Below are 17,892 nucleotides of genomic sequence, written 5' to 3'. Positions count from 1 at the left end.
GATGAAAAACGTTTGTTGAAGAACTTTTCTCCTAAGACTAAGAGGCAATAAGGTCACAATAAGGTCAATAGACTATATCAACATGCAATTTCATTGCTGAATAAAGACAAGACTAAAATTTATTTAAAAAAATAGAAAACTTTACCAAAAACCTCTTTAATTTTCAACAAAAAAAGGAGACAAAATGTTCTTATGTGACAAAATGTGACTTAAACTTGACTAAACAAAAACAGGACAAGGTTGACTAAATATGATAACTAAAATGTACATTTGACTAAGACTAGGTTGCCAAAATTAATACTGCTGTATGGTTTAATTATTAATATTCTTATTTGCTAAAATGTTCAGTTTTCTTTAGACTAAAATACTTTAGATTTTCTATGACTAAAACTAGACTAAAATATTGAGACTTTTAGTCGACTAAAACTTGACTAAAACTAAATAGGATAAGCTTGACTAAATATGATAAAAACTAACATGGACATTCAACACGGGACTAAGACTAAGACTAAAATTGAAAATACCTGACAAAATTAAAGGAGAAGTCCACTTCCAGAACAACAGTTTACAAAGAATTTACTCACCCTCCTGTCATCCAAGATGTTCATGTCTTTCTGTCTTCAGTCGTGAAGACATTATGGTTTTTGAGGAAAACATTCCAGGATTTTTCTCCATATAATGGACTTCATTGGTGCCCACGATTTTGAACTTCCAAAATGTAGTTTAAATGCAGAAGGGTCTTATCTAGCGAAACGATTGTGTTATCTAGCGTACCGCTGTGAACGCGCATCCCAGAGCCTGTGCTACACAAGCTTTTTAGAGAAATTTTTATTTTCCGGAAAAAAAAAAAAAAAAAAAAAAAAACAGATCGTTTTGTTAGATAAGACCCTTCTTCCTCAGCTGGGATCGTTTAGAGCCCTTTGAAGCTGCATGTAAACTACATTTTGAACGTTCAAAATCGGGGCACCAATGAAGTGCATTATATGGAGAAAAATCCTGAAATGTTTTCCTCAAAAACCATAATTTCTCCACGACTGAAGACACAAAGACATGAACAGATCCTTTAACACTAAATCCTACTGACCCAAAACTTTTGAACAGTAGTCCTACTGAAAAAATGTGTATCCCAATTCCCAGACAAAGCCAAGCAATGAGGGGCACATTTCCCAAAAGCATCATTAGCTAACAATGGTTGTTAATTCCATAGAGCTCTATTGGTAACAACGGAACTTGTGACCATAGTTGCGTTTGGAAAACATACTCCAGATTGGAGCTTATAATTTTGCAAAAAACTCTATTCCTTTAAATGTGCAGCCTCATGTTGAGACTAATACGTGTGTGTGCGTGTGTGTGTTCGTTCATCCTCCGGCTCGGAAAAATTCTCCACTCTCTATCTCTCATGCGAAACCTCATAGATCACTCTGAGTTTCAATCTGACACACACACTCATTTTCATTCCACTAGTCAGTGGAGCATTTTAGTGGTGCGAAGAGTGTTTGTGCTTATCTGGACTTCCTTACATGCTTTTCAGCATGTACACTATTCTTACCTTTATCTAATGACGTCTCCTGAAGAACAGCGTCACCTTTTTGACCAAGCTCTGTCAAAGCTTTCTGTCTTTGGACCGGTGCATCTGAAAGAGATAACATTAGACTTATGAACATTGTGTGTTTGAGCAGGATTCACTCCACATGGTTGGAAACTCACTTTTTAGCCAAATAAATGTCTATAGTTCAGCTTGAATGACCTCTGGTATCAGCAGCAGTACATCTCACCTCTGATCCGGCTGAAATATCACACCACTCACTGCAGAAGGAACTGGAAGCATTTAACGCACGAATCAATGACAGAATAGAGGCTCAGCCACTGGACGCTTGTTATAACGCCTTGAGGATAGATTTCAGTGCTTAGAAAGCTTCTTTACACAATTAAAGTGAGCATAATCTTATAAAACCAAATCACCAGAGTTATTCTGAAGAGGAAATGTGTTCGCTCAAATGTGTTTTCGCTTATGTCCTCTGATCACCCATCATTCAATTTTAATTTCAGCACCGAAGGAGAACCTGTTCGGCAGGTGGCACAGTGTTAAAGATCAACATCCTTCAGATGAGCATGATAAGATCCTTCAGTTGTCAGCGACTTCAAACACTTACACATACACACATGTACACATGCACTTGAAAAATATTGATTTTGTGAGTGAGAGTGACATAAAATCACTTAAGTGCTGAGTGCTAAGATGTCTACTTTCCTTTTTTATCATTACCTCTTCAGGTTTTCTCAAACCTTTTAGCTGTAAAAGCATTGTAGCATTATATAAAGACCGTTTCTCTACTTAAAGCAGGGTCAAAGTCAGAGACCACTAGGAAAATTTGTAAACATTTTTCTAATATAAGGCATTGTTTTTGGTACAATGTTCTCAGCATAGCACTTCGAGTAAGAAATGTGCCCAGTCTCTTTTGCATGCTTAGTTTAACAGATCGATGTTGAATGGATGAGATGTGTTGTTTCCCAGACAGAGAGACAAAAACAAGATAAAAGAGTGAGGGGGAGGAATGACATTTCTAACTAAGAGCAAAATGCAGCAGAAGGAAGATGTCTTTGTCAAAACTTCAAACACTTTAAATACAGAATATGCACAGTTTTGTTCCTTGTGTTCTTGTAAATCCTTGAAAAGATATCCTCTAAAGTATATGAATGGTAAATCACAAGCATCCCGTCACCATGGGAACCATTTGGGATGACTAGATAGAGGTTAAATACAATTGGTTCACCAACCAGATTTGACATTGCTTTTGTGTGAGGATATGAAGTTTGAAATGTCTCATTCAGGGGTCAAAACTCCTCTGTTTCTCTGACAGAATGTCTGGAGCTGAGTCAGGACATGAGCAGGGGTTGCTAAGCAACTGATGCCAAGGTAACAGCGCCCAAAACTCATGTACCCGATTCAGCCAGAAGGTCATCAGAGTGGCCTAAATTTGGAAACAGGAGACACTATTAGAGCAAAATACTTTTCTAGGTTACGTCAACAGCAACTCATACTGTATTTAAAAAAAATGCCCTGTCACATTTATGGTTTAAAAAAAACAGCAGTTGTGGTTTCCAGAAATTCACCATAATAAATACGATGACAATGTTTCTGGCATTTTGAAATATCAAAATGTGCTTTTTACTTTAAAATGCACCAATAACCACCAAATACAGGTGGTAAAATAAAAAGCCATATAATGAATTAAAAAGTCACTGTAATTGGCCTAAAACACACAAAAAGACAAAACCAAAACATGGCACTACAATAATGCAATAAATATTAACTAAATAAAATCAAATGTTACACAAAACACCCTAATGTACATTACTGAAAACAAAAATTACTTACATTTTTTATGTAAAATAACAAATGTTATGTGTCACGTTTTATGCCTGATTTTTATTTTATAAAGCAATGTTTACTTAAAATTGAACTTTTTAAACAGTTAATTAAAATAGTTAAGTCAAGTGTTTGTAATGGAAAATTAGTTTTTGTTGTGGTATTTTAAAAAAAGTTCCTAACAAGCAAAATGTATATAGTAATGCACATTTGACAGACTATGGAAGATTTAGAAATTACTTTTTTTTTTTTTTTTTTTTTTTAAAAAAAAAGGTAATTTTGAAATTTTCTCTCACAATTCTGAGTTTTTTTCTCATAATTGTGAATTTACATCTCGGAATTCTGACTTTTTTCTCAGAATTGAGTGCTATACCTACAATGGCGTTTTAGTGCCATGTTAAAAAAACAAACAAACAAACAAACAAACAAAAAAAATTCTCAAAGACTATGACATTAAAGTCATAATATTTCAAGAATAAAGTCGAAATATTACGAGAATAAAGTCGAAATACTACAAAAAATAAGTTGAAATACTAAGACAATTAAGTTGAAATATTACGAGAATAAAGTCAAATATTACGAGAATAAAGTCGAAATACTACGAGAATAAAGTCTAAATATTATGAGAATAAAGTCAAAATACTACGAGAATAAAGTCAAAATATTACCAGAATAAAGTCAAAATATTTAGAGAATAAAGTCAAAATACTACGAGAATAAAGCCGAAATATTATGAAAATAAAGTCAAAATAGTAGGAGAATAAAGTCGAAATATTACGAGAATAAATATTACGAGAATAAAGTCAAAATATTACCAGAATAAAGTCAAAATATTTAGAGAATAAAGTCAAAATACTACGAGAATAAAGCCGAAATATTATGAAAATAAAGTCAAAATAGTAGAGAATAAAGTCAAAATATTGAGAATAAAGTCAAAATGTTTTAAAAATTTAAATCGTAGAAATTAAAGTTAGAATATTTTGAGAGTATATTACGCGAGTTTGTATCACACAATTCTGAGAAAAAAGTCTGAATCATGAGATAAAAAGCCACAATTACCTTTTTTATTTTTTATTCCACAATGGACTGTATCTGGTTATCATAGAAACAAATGTAGAAACATGAAGCTCATCCTTATTCTTTTTTTTTTTTTTCCCAAGCAAATGCATGAATTCTTAAATGTTAAAAAAAAATCTTGCTTGCTGCATTTGCTTGTACAGAACAACAACAAAGACTGAAAGCTAAGCGGCACTTGAATGAAATAAGTTTGGCCTGAAAATGGAGCTTAACAGAAATGGAGTACCTACAACAAACGACAAACCATGATGCCATTCCTTTCATTATAAGAAAAAAGAAAAGCTTGGAAGTGGCAAATTAAACCCACTGAATGAGATGTTCATGGGATACAAGTTATTAACACTGAAAGAGAGATCAGTTTAAAGCGATCAGCTGAAGCTGTGCTGATGGCCTTGTACATTCCCTGAATGACAAGCGACCAATGTTGCTCTCACATGCATCTCTTCAGGCCTTCATCAAGCTGCTATGTGCTGAATTTGAATGCGCTGCTGATTTTAAAGAGTAGAGAGACCACCGTGAAATCTGACAGTGGTTTTAATGAAGCCTTTAGCCTTTTTAACCTTCCAGCTTTAATGCCACAACTCTGCCAGCTCAAATCTTCTCCTTGATCAGTCCGCACAAATGTGCAGTGCTTTTCCCATCATGAATCCCAGTTAATAACATCCAGATGGCACAGCAATGATAAACACCTCTGGTTTAACAGCCTAAATATTGGAAAATTGATTTTGGTCCAGCACATCAAAGAAGAACTTGGGTTTGAGTAGAGAATAATGTCTGATCCAAAATGCATATAAAACCCTTACCATTACCAAAAAATTCCAGTCTGTCCAAACAGAGTTTGACATCTAGCCGTAACCTCCTAAACCTCATTGGTAGGCAGGGTACAGGGTTTATTTCAGAAGCATATCATCTTTGACTGCTGCAAATAGCAAATACGCACACACACTTTCTCTCTCTCTTTCTGGCTGGTAACCCCATCCAGTCGTTCTGATGCCAAACGGTAAACAGATATAAGCTTGCTCTCGACATCTGTGTTTAACATTATAGTGAACACTGGCAAACACACACAAACTGCACCCGTGCAACTCAAATATTAGCACAAAATGTTTACGATTTCTCTACTTTTTAACATTCTGTGGTAATTTTTTTAAAAATAATGCACACATTTAAATTCCAAAACTACATATAATCACACATAAATGCTCCAAACTGTAACCCAAAGTACTATGCTACATACTAGAAAACAAGCACTTTTTCTTTTACAACTAAAAAAATGAACTGAAACCCTGTCACAGCTCACATAAACGTTTAAATATGGCTGCACATTTAAATTTGGCTGATCATATTACACGACGAAGAGCAAAACTCACATGCTCCATGGGTTAGTGACTGTCACGGTGTGAATGACAACAAATGCATTTGCTCTTTCACACCGACAAAGAAGCTACTCATTTTTTTCCTCTGTTTTGTAGCCCTACAGAAGTGAAAGAGAGAGAGAGCGAGAGGCAAAACTGTCCTGTCAGCTCCTCTAGATCTTCCATACTAACAGGGCAGGTGGAATATGACACTCTCTGAAGTGTGTGTGTGTGTGGGCAAAAGAGTGAAGTGAGTTCATTGAGAAGTTTAAAACTACGCTGTGCAAAGGTTCTGCAGCCTGCCCCTTTACACCCTCTCCCACACACACACTTTCACAGAGATTCAACCCAATGTGTTATACTGTAACTGTGATAAATGAGAAGTCAGCTTATGGATGTGCTGCATAAGGGATTCGAAATTATCATTTGACAAGCAATGAATCCAAGTGGAAAAGAAAAACACTTTAGGGCCAGCAGAACAGTACATTTATTAGGAGTTGCAAATTAAGTATTAGACTGATAGTCTGTCTTTCTTGGATATATTCTCTTAATTAAATCAAAAGACAAACAGTTTTGACCAGCACTGGCTTATTGGTAAAATACACCTCTACCTACCGTACATTCTTGGTAAACTCCAAAAACGTACCTATACACACAATTCACTGCAGTTTCCAGTTGAAATCAACACTAGTGGCAGTTAAACACCAACAACTTATTTCTTTTATGATTATAGGTTCAGATTATCGATTAATAAAGACTTATTTTTACATGGTTCTTTGCAGAGAATTAAGTTATGGTGTTAAAACACTTGTACAGTAGTGCATGATATGCAAACTAATACATTTTGATGTTTGCATCACATAACCAGCATAGGTATGGCTTTTCTGACATAGTAAACTTACTCTGCAGCGCACCTGGTATAGTGTTGCACTTGTGATGTGGGGCACAAGTAATGATAAAAGAGTTGTTGCAATAAAAGAGGTCAAACTAACAATGGCATGCTTTTTCCCTCATGCTTAGGGATAAGTGTACAGTTGAGGTCAAAAGTTTACATACACCTTGCAGAATCTTATTTTGTACCAAAATAAGAGGGATCATACAAAATGCATGTTATTTTTTATTTAGTACTGACATGAATAATATATTTTACATAAAATACATTTACATATAGTCCACAGGAGAAAATAATAGTTGAATTTATAAAAATGACCCCGTTTAACAGTTGACATACACTTGATACTTGATACTTTTTTTTTTTTTGTTTAGTGGTAGTTGTTCATGAGTTCCTGCTGTTCTTCAGAAAAATCCTTCAGGTCTTACAAATTCTTTGGTTTTTCAGCATTTTTGTGTATTTGAACCCTTTCCAGTAATGACTGTATGATTTTGAAATCCATCTTTTTACACTGAGGACAACTGAGGAACTCAAATTATTACAAAAGGTTCAAACGCTCACTGATGTTTCAGAAGGAAAAAATGATGCATTTAGAGCCAGGGGTGTAAACTTTTGAACAGAATGTGTAAGATGTGTACATTTTTTTTTTTTTTTTTTGCCTAAATATTATATTTTTTTCATTTAGTACTGCCCTACAGAAGCTACAGAAGATACTTACATGTTCCCCAGAAAACAAAATAAGAATAATATAACCTGAACTTAATATTCAAAAAGTTTTCACTCCCCGGCTCTTAATGCATGGTTTTTCTTTCTGGAGCATCAGTGAGCATTTGAACCTCAGTTGTCCACAGTGTGAAAAGATGGATCTCAAAATCATACCGTCATTGTTTTTTCCAACCCTTTCCAACAAAGTATTTGTGGGACCTGAAGGATTTGTTCAGGAACTTTGTTTGCAACTGTTCAGGACTCATGAACAACTATCAATGAACAAAAAAAACACAGCTGTGGTAATTCAGGTACCAACACAGTATTAGGAATCATCAATTGAACAGGGTCATTTTTATAAATTCAACTACTATTTTCACTTGTGGACTATACATAAGCATCTTTTATGTGAAATATCTTATTCAGGTCAGTACTAAATAAAAAATAACATGCATTTTGTATGATCCGTCTTATTTTGGTCAAATAATTAACATTTTGCAGATTCTGCAAGGTGTATAAACTTTTGACCTTGACTGTAGGTGATAGGTACATGCACAACAACCTATCCATATTTTTTCTATAAATGTAATGCCTCATACAAATTCGTGGCACATTAAAAAACACTTATGAACGGTAAATTCTTAATTCACCCTTGGCAGGTGTGAAAAAAGTTATTTTCGGATTATGACTACATTCATGATTTATTATGTGTATACAGCCACACACACATTCATGCAAAGTGACTCATACAGAGATCAGATGAACTGTAATGCTCTTGAGGAGTAAATAGCCTCAATCAAGGGCATTGGAGCAGCAGCAGGACGTGCAGCTGTCAGGTGACCTGAACACCTTCAGAATGGTGATAGCCAAACATATCACCAACACAGCAGTAAAGATTTATGACTACAGCGTTCATCAGTTCAACACACACGTGAGTACCTGTGGAAAAAAAGGTGGGGAAAGGGAGAGAGAAAACGGAGGGACAGCGAGAGAAAAAGAATGATGGAGGATAAAAATGTGGTACTCGACCCGCACATCTGAGATTCTCATTGCTCAATTGATGCCTACGGCAAAGTGTGTTGGAGCAAAAGATAAAATTTTCTCAATTTCTGGTCTCATGACAGACTGTAGCTTTCACAAAACTCACCTTTAAAAACAACAGATTCGAAGCATTCTGTAGTGCAGTGTGGATGCCTTTAAAATTCTTCACATCAAACAAGCAACACGCAACTGCTTACCGATATGATGCTGATATCTAGAAAGCAGTGTTTCATTCACAAACATTTCTCATTATTATCAATGTTGAATAAAGTTGTGCTACGTAATATTTTTGTGGAAACCACACAGGATAGTTATGGACCTTTGTGACGTTTCAGTCTGATTCATGATTTCAAAGGGCAGAATTTTATCATCACATGCTAGTGATGATGATAATTGGCCAGACAGGTGAATCAACTGATATTTGGCCATTTGGAAATGACTGATCAAAAGTGACAGTAAAGACATCATTTGGATGACTTTTGATCAGTCATTTCCAAATGGCCTGGCCATTTTTTCATGAATTATGACATCACTAGCATGTGACGACAAAATTCTGCCCTTTGAAATCATAAATCAGCCTAAAAGGTCACAAAGGTCCATAACTATCCTGTGTCTCATCAGCAACACATCAGCAAAATAATTACCTATAGCAAAAAGCAATACAAAACACTCACCGGTCTGGTCAATAGAGGGAGGGCAACACCAAATTTTTGGCTGATTATTTTATAATGACTGTATAAAGAGCAATGAAAGCAAAGAATTTTCAAACAATGAAAGAGCGAGTCAGTCATATTTGTCATAAGCATACTTATAATCAGACTGCGTGCTTTGTTGTTCTACAGCATGAATATAAGTGAGTCACAATGATTGGTGAGGTAACAGGGAGTGAACATCAACAAGATTGACTCCACATCATCAGAAAATAGATTAAGGCACCATTATCATAAATAAAAAAATGAGTCTGCATTATTCAAGAGAATAAAGGTTAAAGGGATAGTTCGCCCAAAAATGAAAATTCTGTCATTAATTACTAGGGGTGTGACGAGACACTTATCCCACGAGACGAGACACGAGGCTGGGTTCACGAGAACGAGACGAGACAAGATTTTTAAACTTTTCTTAAGAAATCCTCAATGATGAAATATATAGGAAAAATAGTCTTTTACTCAACTGAAAAAGACAAAATGTAGGTGCATTTTGAACGTTATGAAATTAAACTTGCATTTTAATGAATTATATGCAGTACTAAACAACATTTAAACACAAGCTTCACGATTCTGGATCGAGAATCCCAGTTGTTTTTAATAAATTGGAGACCATGATTCTCTCACGATTCTGGAGAAAAAAAGATTAGAAAACTAAACAAAATAACGTAATTTACTAGTGGTTCTCACAAACTGTTCATTGCGTAAGTCTTTTAAAAACAAATATTCATTTGAACAAATGAATTAAAAAAAAAATTAAATGAAGGAGTCAGTGTCTCACTTCATTAAGACTTGTTTGACTATTGAAATCTCCTGAATGAATGATTCAATTACATACTTTTTTTTTTAAACGGGCAGTTGTCGCTACTTCCTGGCGGAAGAGGATAAGCGTTACAATACATACAAGTGTTAAGATACTTTTGTTTTGATCGCTACTGTAGGCAATAAGTGTTTATGCACAAACTATAAACTTTTATCCCAGTACTTCTATTATTTAAATGTCTGTAACACAGAAATAATGACTATAATGTGGTTGAAAAGACTGTTTGTGTTGCTCTTTCTGCATTCACATTTACCCCAACCCTCTAATTCATTAACGTGGGCAGCGACAAAACGTGCTTCACACGCTTCACTGACACTTGCGATGTGAACAGTCCTAATAGACATAGCTAAATCGTTGTCTTTGTCATTTGTAAGATCGTGTGGGTGTTTGAATCGAGATCTTGATATTTTAAGGATTAATAGTGCAGCTCTAATGTAAACACTGCAAAATGTTTTGCGAGGATATCATCACGAGATCTCGCGATATTCATCTGGTCTCGCTAGACACATCAGATCTCGTCACATCCCTATTACTTACTCACCCTCGTGTCGTTCCAAACCCGTAAGACCTTCATTTATCTTTAGAACACAAATTAAGGTATTTTTGATGAAATCCGAGAGCTTTCTGACTCTGTATAGACAGCAATGCAACGGACACGTTCAAGGTCCAGAAAGGTAGTAATGTCATCGATAAAATAGTCCATGCGACATCAGTGGTTGGGCAAAAAATTGCAAGTCATCCTCTCTGTTGAAATCTTCAAATACGTTAACAATGAATGTTTTATCTATAGTGTGTGCCTTTTTCTGCCTGCAAACAAGGCACAGGGTCTCCAGGTTCTATGTCAGAACACCGGCTCCTGCGTCAGCAGCACCACAGCATACGTCGTAATACTCTTCTGAATGCATGGCGAAAACAGATGAGAAGAAATTGTTGAATAAATTATGTATGTTTTCTTTGCATACAAAACATATTCTTGTAGCTTCATGAGATCACAGTTGAACCACTGATGTTACATGAACTATTTGAACGATGTCCTTATTACCTTTCTGGGCCTTAAACATGTTGCGTTGCTGTCTATGCAGGGATTTCATTAAAATTAAATTAAATTTCTTTATTGTTATTGTATGCATACAACTTTCTTTGTGCCCACCAACAAAATTTCACATGCAATCTCCACACTAAATGCAATTAAAACTAAATAATAAAAATAAATAAATAAAATAACAATCCAAGGAATAATTAGACATAACAGACTTAATAAGCAATACTATAAAACAATTTCCCCCCTAATCTATTAAATCACTATTACTCCACTAAAACAATTTGTTAGCATGATTCAGAGCGTCAACGGCTCTGGGAATAAAACTGTTCCTCAAATGTGAAGTACGAGCAGAAAATGTTTTATAACGCCTACAAGACGGCAGAGGTTCAAACACGTGGTGGCAGGCATGGATGTGTCCTTACAGATGCTGATAGCCTTTGCTAAACAGCGTGACCTATAGATATGCAAAATATACAACACAAAACATCTTCGCTTGTGTTCTGAAGATGAACGAAGGTCTTACGTGTTTGGAACGACATGAGGGTGAGCAAGTCAGCATGAAATAAAAAGCCATTTCTTCATACGTTTAAGTTTTCTAATTAACCAGACCACTTAAAACCCACATCTGCAAGCTTGTTTTCATCTGCCTACAATTCTGAGTGCAACACCCACATATCAAAACACAATCAGCACCAATGCATAGAACCAGTTTTCGTGCTACATTTTCTCTTTTCCGATAATCCATTTACATTCAGATGTACCTCACTACACAGAAGAAAAGGTTTGTTGTTACTTCCGTTTCACCTTGACTTTAAATCGCCATCATTTCCAAGAAAGGAGTCGGAATCACAGGCCAGGTGAAACATCCGTCAGCGCCATCAGGAATTTGAGTAGGATCAAATAAAGTGAGAGAATTAGGTATCATGGATTAGCTGAGAGCACATCCTACTCATATGTCTAATAATATTAGATTAAAACCGAGCCCGGAACTGTCTCTAACTTGATGCTGGTGATTTAGCCTGACCTTTAATGCTGCTTTAGTGCCATTTAAAGCCTTACATCTTAAATTATGGTGATTCCTTTTGATCCAAGCGTGGAAATGGTCTTTATGAGCGAGTTGAGCTCTTGACTTCTTCAATCCAGAGGCTTGATGTGGATATATGTCGAGATGTTTCATCTTTTGCCTTGCATTTAAATCAGCCAGTTCACACGTCTGAGGGATCAGGATCAGGACAGCTTTCAGACAGCTCCCGTCGCACGGCGCTCACGCACACGTATATATAACACCAGTCTATAAACACACTCTTGCTCAAATACAAACAACTACATTTATTTGCCATTTTAATAATAGATAGGCAAGCACATGGACAAACACCCTTATGAAAATATAATCACTTTTATACAACGCAGTATAATCGAAATCTGAAGAGCTAATGACCCACTTAATAGCTCATTAATGTCAGTAGGATGAACTAAAAGCATTGATCAGCTGGAGTGTGTCTGAGCGTATATAGAGAGAATGGAGAAAAGCTTTTAGCTGCATTATCAGTCCACCCCTTTGTGATGTCATAATGAGAGAAGATTGCCTAGCAACCCACACTGCTGCCTAGAGACAGATAGATAGGGAATTCGAACTTAACAGCCCCTATGACATAATCTAAGATGAACACAAGCTCACCTGTATGGAGCCAATCTTCTGTTGGTATTGTCTCTCAAGACTTACGAAAGAAGAGCAATTACTTTGCTAGTGATTTATCATAACTAATTAGCTCATTCTCAAAGTGTAATTCCCATAAACAGAAATAACCAGCCTTTTTATGTGCATGGCAGTCGACAGCTGTTACATCAAAACAATTACGCAGCGAGGCCATTAAGGCAATTTAGAAACATCAATATCACATAAGTCAGATATATGGCCAAATGCACTTAAACCCTTTCTTTCTTGGCTATAGTGTGGAAATGCTCTATAAACATCATCTTTAAGCAAATAAAATAACTCAGAATCCCATAAAACAATACTATGCCAAATTGAAAAAAATGTACTACAAGCAGACAAGCAGACAGTGTGCGTGTTTATTTGTATGCGTTTAGTGTCTCATTCATTAGCAGCAGGTCTTTGTAGGGCCATCTGCACTGCTACTCTCCCTTCCAAGAGATAAATAAGCACTGTTCTCATCTACACCGACAAGCCCCATGTCTGGGCGCATGTGTCCATGCGATTTTACATCTTGATAAGTCATTATTTTGTCAATACACGCATCCTGCATTCTGACATGTGGCAAAATGCAACAACAAAGTCCTTGATTAGCTGACAACAGCTTGGCCAGACTAAAATACTGTAGGTTAACCGGTGCTAGCAGCGTCAAGGTCATCGGTTTGATTCCAAGGGAATACATGTAATGATAAAATATATAGCCTAAATGCTTTCTAAATTGCTTTGGATAGAAGTGCCTGACAAATGCAAAAATGAACACATAAATAAATAGCGTCAAGTGACTTGGCAAGCCAAACTCAAGGCCAAAAAGTGCCTTTCCTGTGGAGTGGATGTGGGACATTAGACACAAGATCGCAATCTGCTGAGCTCTCAATGAAGTGCTGAATGAAATCAGAGAGAGTTGCGGGCAAGAGCCTCACAGTGATCCTCTGAGTGCCAGAATTCATCTGCGGTTATGAAACGAATTTCTACTAAGAAATGATGAGGAAAAGAAAGTTGCCTGTCTTTTTATGTGCTTTTATAAGTAATTATATAGCGGAAATGTATGAAATGATTTCATCATTGATTAGACACCACATCAAAAAAAATGGAGAACACAGTGTGCAGTGCATGTAGTTATGAAAAAGAATGTTTACTATATATAGTAATGTTTTATCAAAAAAAAAATGATACATAAACACATAAACATACACACTCAAGAAACATACACACACTCAAAAGAAATCACACCTTTTGGTGAATACACCAAAAAAATAAAAGGGAAAAATACACACACAAATGTGTACATGTATATCTATATATATATATATCTGTCTATCTATCTATCTATCTATCATACATACATACATACATATATATATATATATATATATATATATATATATACACACACACACACATACGGATCTGCAGATGTAATGTCCTATAACACTTCAGGAAGCCATTATATAATGGGCTTAATGGTCAAAAGTTGATGGTTTGTAATGTTTAATGCTTAATGCTATTTGTAGTGGAAATCATTAGAATTTCCGTGACAGCTTATATTGTTTTTGTCAGCAGGGTCATGGGTTTTGTGATGTTATTTGCCATAAAAGCGACAGGATTGCTGTAATATTGTGAGATAGAGCGACTGTTTGTAGTTGTGGTGTGTCTATTTGGGAGACAATCCAGGGCCGTTTTTTTACTCCCAGTCCATCCCTGGTCAGACCGGGAAAACATTTGGAGTACTATAGACTACCAAAAGTTATAACTTTATCAAGCAGAAGAGTGCAAAAAACATAAATTAGCAGAACAACATATTCAGTACATTAACTGTGCAATCCATGCTGTTTATACCGCCAATGTGGCCAGGTAACTGATCAAATCGTGACGCAAGTGCAAACCCTTTATAAGTGCACTGTAAAAATATCCTGTTAAATTTAAGCAAAAATACAGCAGCTGTGGTTGCCAGATATTTAACATTAAAAATACAGTAAAAATGTTTCTGGTATTACATTATGGCATATTGGTGCCTGTATATTTTACTCATAACTAATAACCATTTAAATAAAATATAATCATATGTGATGTGCCATGTACTTTGTATTGTAAATTATATGGTAGTTTATCGTTTTTACTTCCAAAAACCTTAAATTTAACAGCATTTCACAGTAAAATTACATGCAATTTTAAACCATTAAAGATACTTTATCCAAAAATGAAAAATTTAGAAAATTCTGTCATTAATTACTCACACTCATGTTGTTCCAAACCTGTAAGACCTTTGTTCATCTTTGGAACTCAAATTAAGATATTTTTGATAAACTCAGAGAGTTCTCTGACCCTCCAAAGACAGCAAGGGTACTACCACGGTCAAGACACAGAAACATAGTAAGGTCGTTGTTAAAATAGTCTGTCACATCAGTGATATTCAACCTTAATTTTATTAAGCTATGAGAATACTTTTTGTTCTCATAGCTTCGTAAAATTACAGTTGAACCACTGATATCACATGGACTGTTTTTACAATGTCCTTAACTTACAGTTAATGAATTAGCAGGTTTTTAGACTTTTTGTGCAAAAATCAAACATTTTTGGATTCATGCTGATCAAAAGCACACACAGACTACCCTTGCATGATTATCTAAGAATAGAAGTGTAAATTAATGTCAGCGTGTTTGTACGGTGAAGCAAAGCTTCACTGTCACTTCAGGGCACATCTGGCTCATCAGTAATTATCTGAGATTGTTCAGTAATTATGGAAATCACAGTCCTGATTCATCATCGTGGCCTCAAGCAAGGCATACAACCCCAGGGCGGCTTTGGCATACAGTAGGTTGCTTTAGATAAAAAGCATCTGTTAAATGTTATGACCCAAACCAGCCCAGGGTGTCCACTCCACCCAGTGAGCGCAGGTGGATCAGAAACGGAGATTCACTCTGATCACCCAAGAGACTCAAACCGAAGCCATCCCAAGCTGCACCACACAGCTTAGAGACAATCACAAGAGACTGACCAATCAATCAATGGCGGCTACAACAACACACAGAACAGCAGGAGAGCCGTACAGGCTCTCTCTTCTATAGCGTGATACACTTAGTCTGACAGCATTAATGGAAAATGAAATGAAGGGCCATTTCCTGAAACACGAGCTATGCTCGATTACATTACTTGGGTTGTCAGTAAAATGTTTCTCTTGTGGATATAGTCTTGTTTAAGCAAGGCAAAGAGCTAAAAGTAACAAAAATAGATGTCCATATGTTCAAAAATAGATTTGCACTGCAGTGAATTTTTTGTATTGGTTATGTAACATTTCATAACATCATGAGTTTTGGCACTGCACCATTTCAATTAATTGAATTAATTGCTGTTAGAAAAAAAAAATGCCAGCAAAAAAATTAAAACAAAAATTTCACTAAACACCAATTACAGTGGGGGAGATTTCTTACAATAACAAAAAGTTGACTTCTGATCAAAAACATTATGAATATAAACACTCTTTTTCTAAATGAAACACACACGCAATCATTCTGTCAGTTTGACACAAAAACTGTCCTGAAACACCCCAGCTGTCAGTGAGGAAACCGAAAACAAAGTCACCTTAGAATGAACCGGAGGAAGAGTGAGAGTTTGTATCTATTCTGCCATTCACTCGAAGGTCACACAGGTAAGTGATATGAGCGGTCACAGACTCACAGGTGCGGTTCCTTACCGTGATGGTTCTGTTGTTGTTGCTGCTGATGTTCCTGCGGTTCGCCCGGTTCTTCCAGCTCGCCGAGTTCCGCCAGTCTGTGGCCGGTGGCTGTCAACTCCGCTCGCAGGTTCGCCACCTCCTGCTTCGCGCACTGGATCGCGCCATCGATCCGCTGTGCGAGCTGCTTATTCTCGTCCATCATTCTCCGGATCTTCGCCTGCGGGGAGAATCCACGGAACCCACGGAGCAAGTCATATCGCCTGCTGCATCATAAGCACACTAAAATCCCATTCTATGTCTTCTATTTTATAAGCGCAGAAATCCCCCAATATCCACAAGGTGAGAAAATATATTTAGAGTCCCATACTGTCTAATGTTTGGATGTGGCTGTCAGAGAAAAAGATAGACAGTGAGAAACAGAAACTGTAAAGAGAAAATAAAACAGCGTGCTTCACTAAACGATTGTTTCCGCGGCGCGCTCTCGTGGAGAGAGTTCAACGCACCGGAGACTCCAAGCTGCTCTTTAAACGGACTGTACCAACTGAGGAGGAAAAGAGGAGGGCATCTATCGAAAGGAACGTGCCATTTGTATCTTAAACGTATTTATTTAAGGGAATGAATGAATGAATATTTTAATTAGTTTATTTTTAATAAATAAAAGTAAAAATAAAAAAACACTCTCTTAATAGTAAATTACACATTATTTTTATTTAATTTTATATATCATATTTATTTTAATATATAAGTCTGTTTGACTGGGTAAATACATATAGTATGTGCATGTTTTCTGTGTGTGTGCATGGATTTATCTACACTTCTGAAGGCCACAATTTTTAAAAATTTAGAAACCTATCCACCTTATTTTTCACGTGGGTTCGGCCATTTGTAAATTTTTTATGGGTTTGGTTTTTTCTTTCTCATCTGCCTCCAGCTATTTTTAGCTGTACAAACAGTTCATTTTGCTTCTTAATATTGCAAATTAGTGTGTCTTACCGTATTATTTTAATGTATAATCTCAATTCTAAACACACTGGTTTGCAGTGCAAACAGTTTTACTGTTTACTGCACATTGTTATTCTTCTCGTTATTTCCCTTCATGATTTGGTCAGTTACCCGGATGCGTGGCCATATTAGCAATACTCAGATGTAAACAACAGCATGGATTATGTTAATGTACTACTGAATACGTTGCTCTGTTAATTTATGCTGTCTAACCCACAGAAAAAGCATGTGGAAACTGCCACATAGCAGAAATCGGTCCAATATTTTGACAAACTAACGTTAGTAGGTGGTAAAGATATGTATGAGGAGAATTAATGATAATGAAATGATAAGAACAAACACGAATGTTGTCAAGATTCCTGCCCTGAAAATCCTGGTTCGGTTTGGCCAACCACAAACGCCTTTTGTTCCTTAGTTTTTTGCACTCTTCTCCTTGATTTGTTACAACTTTTGACAGTCTATAGTACTCCAAATGTTTTTCCTGGTCTGTCCAA

The 17,892-nt window shown here is 36.1% G+C and overlaps 1 protein-coding gene across 3 annotated transcripts in view; it reads right to left on the bottom strand.

Moving 5' to 3' along the window:
• Positions 1 to 16,909, bottom strand: part of kazna (kazrin, periplakin interacting protein a) — a 48,126-nt gene extending 31,217 nt beyond the window's left edge. For 2 of the 3 annotated variants that reach the window (XM_051117423.1, XM_051117424.1), the window contains exons 1-2: positions 16,415 to 16,909; positions 1,550 to 1,633 (exon numbers count right to left, since the gene is read on the bottom strand). In XM_051117423.1, the coding sequence (XP_050973380.1) occupies positions 1,550 to 1,633; positions 16,415 to 16,598 (268 nt within the window). In that variant the 5' untranslated portion in view covers positions 16,599 to 16,909. Of the gene's footprint in view, positions 1 to 1,549; positions 1,634 to 1,707; positions 1,803 to 16,414 lie in introns of those variants that run through there. The other variant, XM_051117426.1, reaches the window with a different exon arrangement.
• Between the last annotated feature and the right edge of the window lie 983 nt (positions 16,910 to 17,892).

This window comes from Labeo rohita, chromosome 8 (genome assembly GCF_022985175.1).
Source record: "Labeo rohita strain BAU-BD-2019 chromosome 8, IGBB_LRoh.1.0, whole genome shotgun sequence".
In the NCBI taxonomy this organism is placed as follows: Eukaryota; Metazoa; Chordata; class Actinopteri; order Cypriniformes; family Cyprinidae; genus Labeo; species Labeo rohita.
Note: the sequence above shows the minus strand (reverse complement) of the source record. Positions and strands in the feature narration are given on the sequence as shown.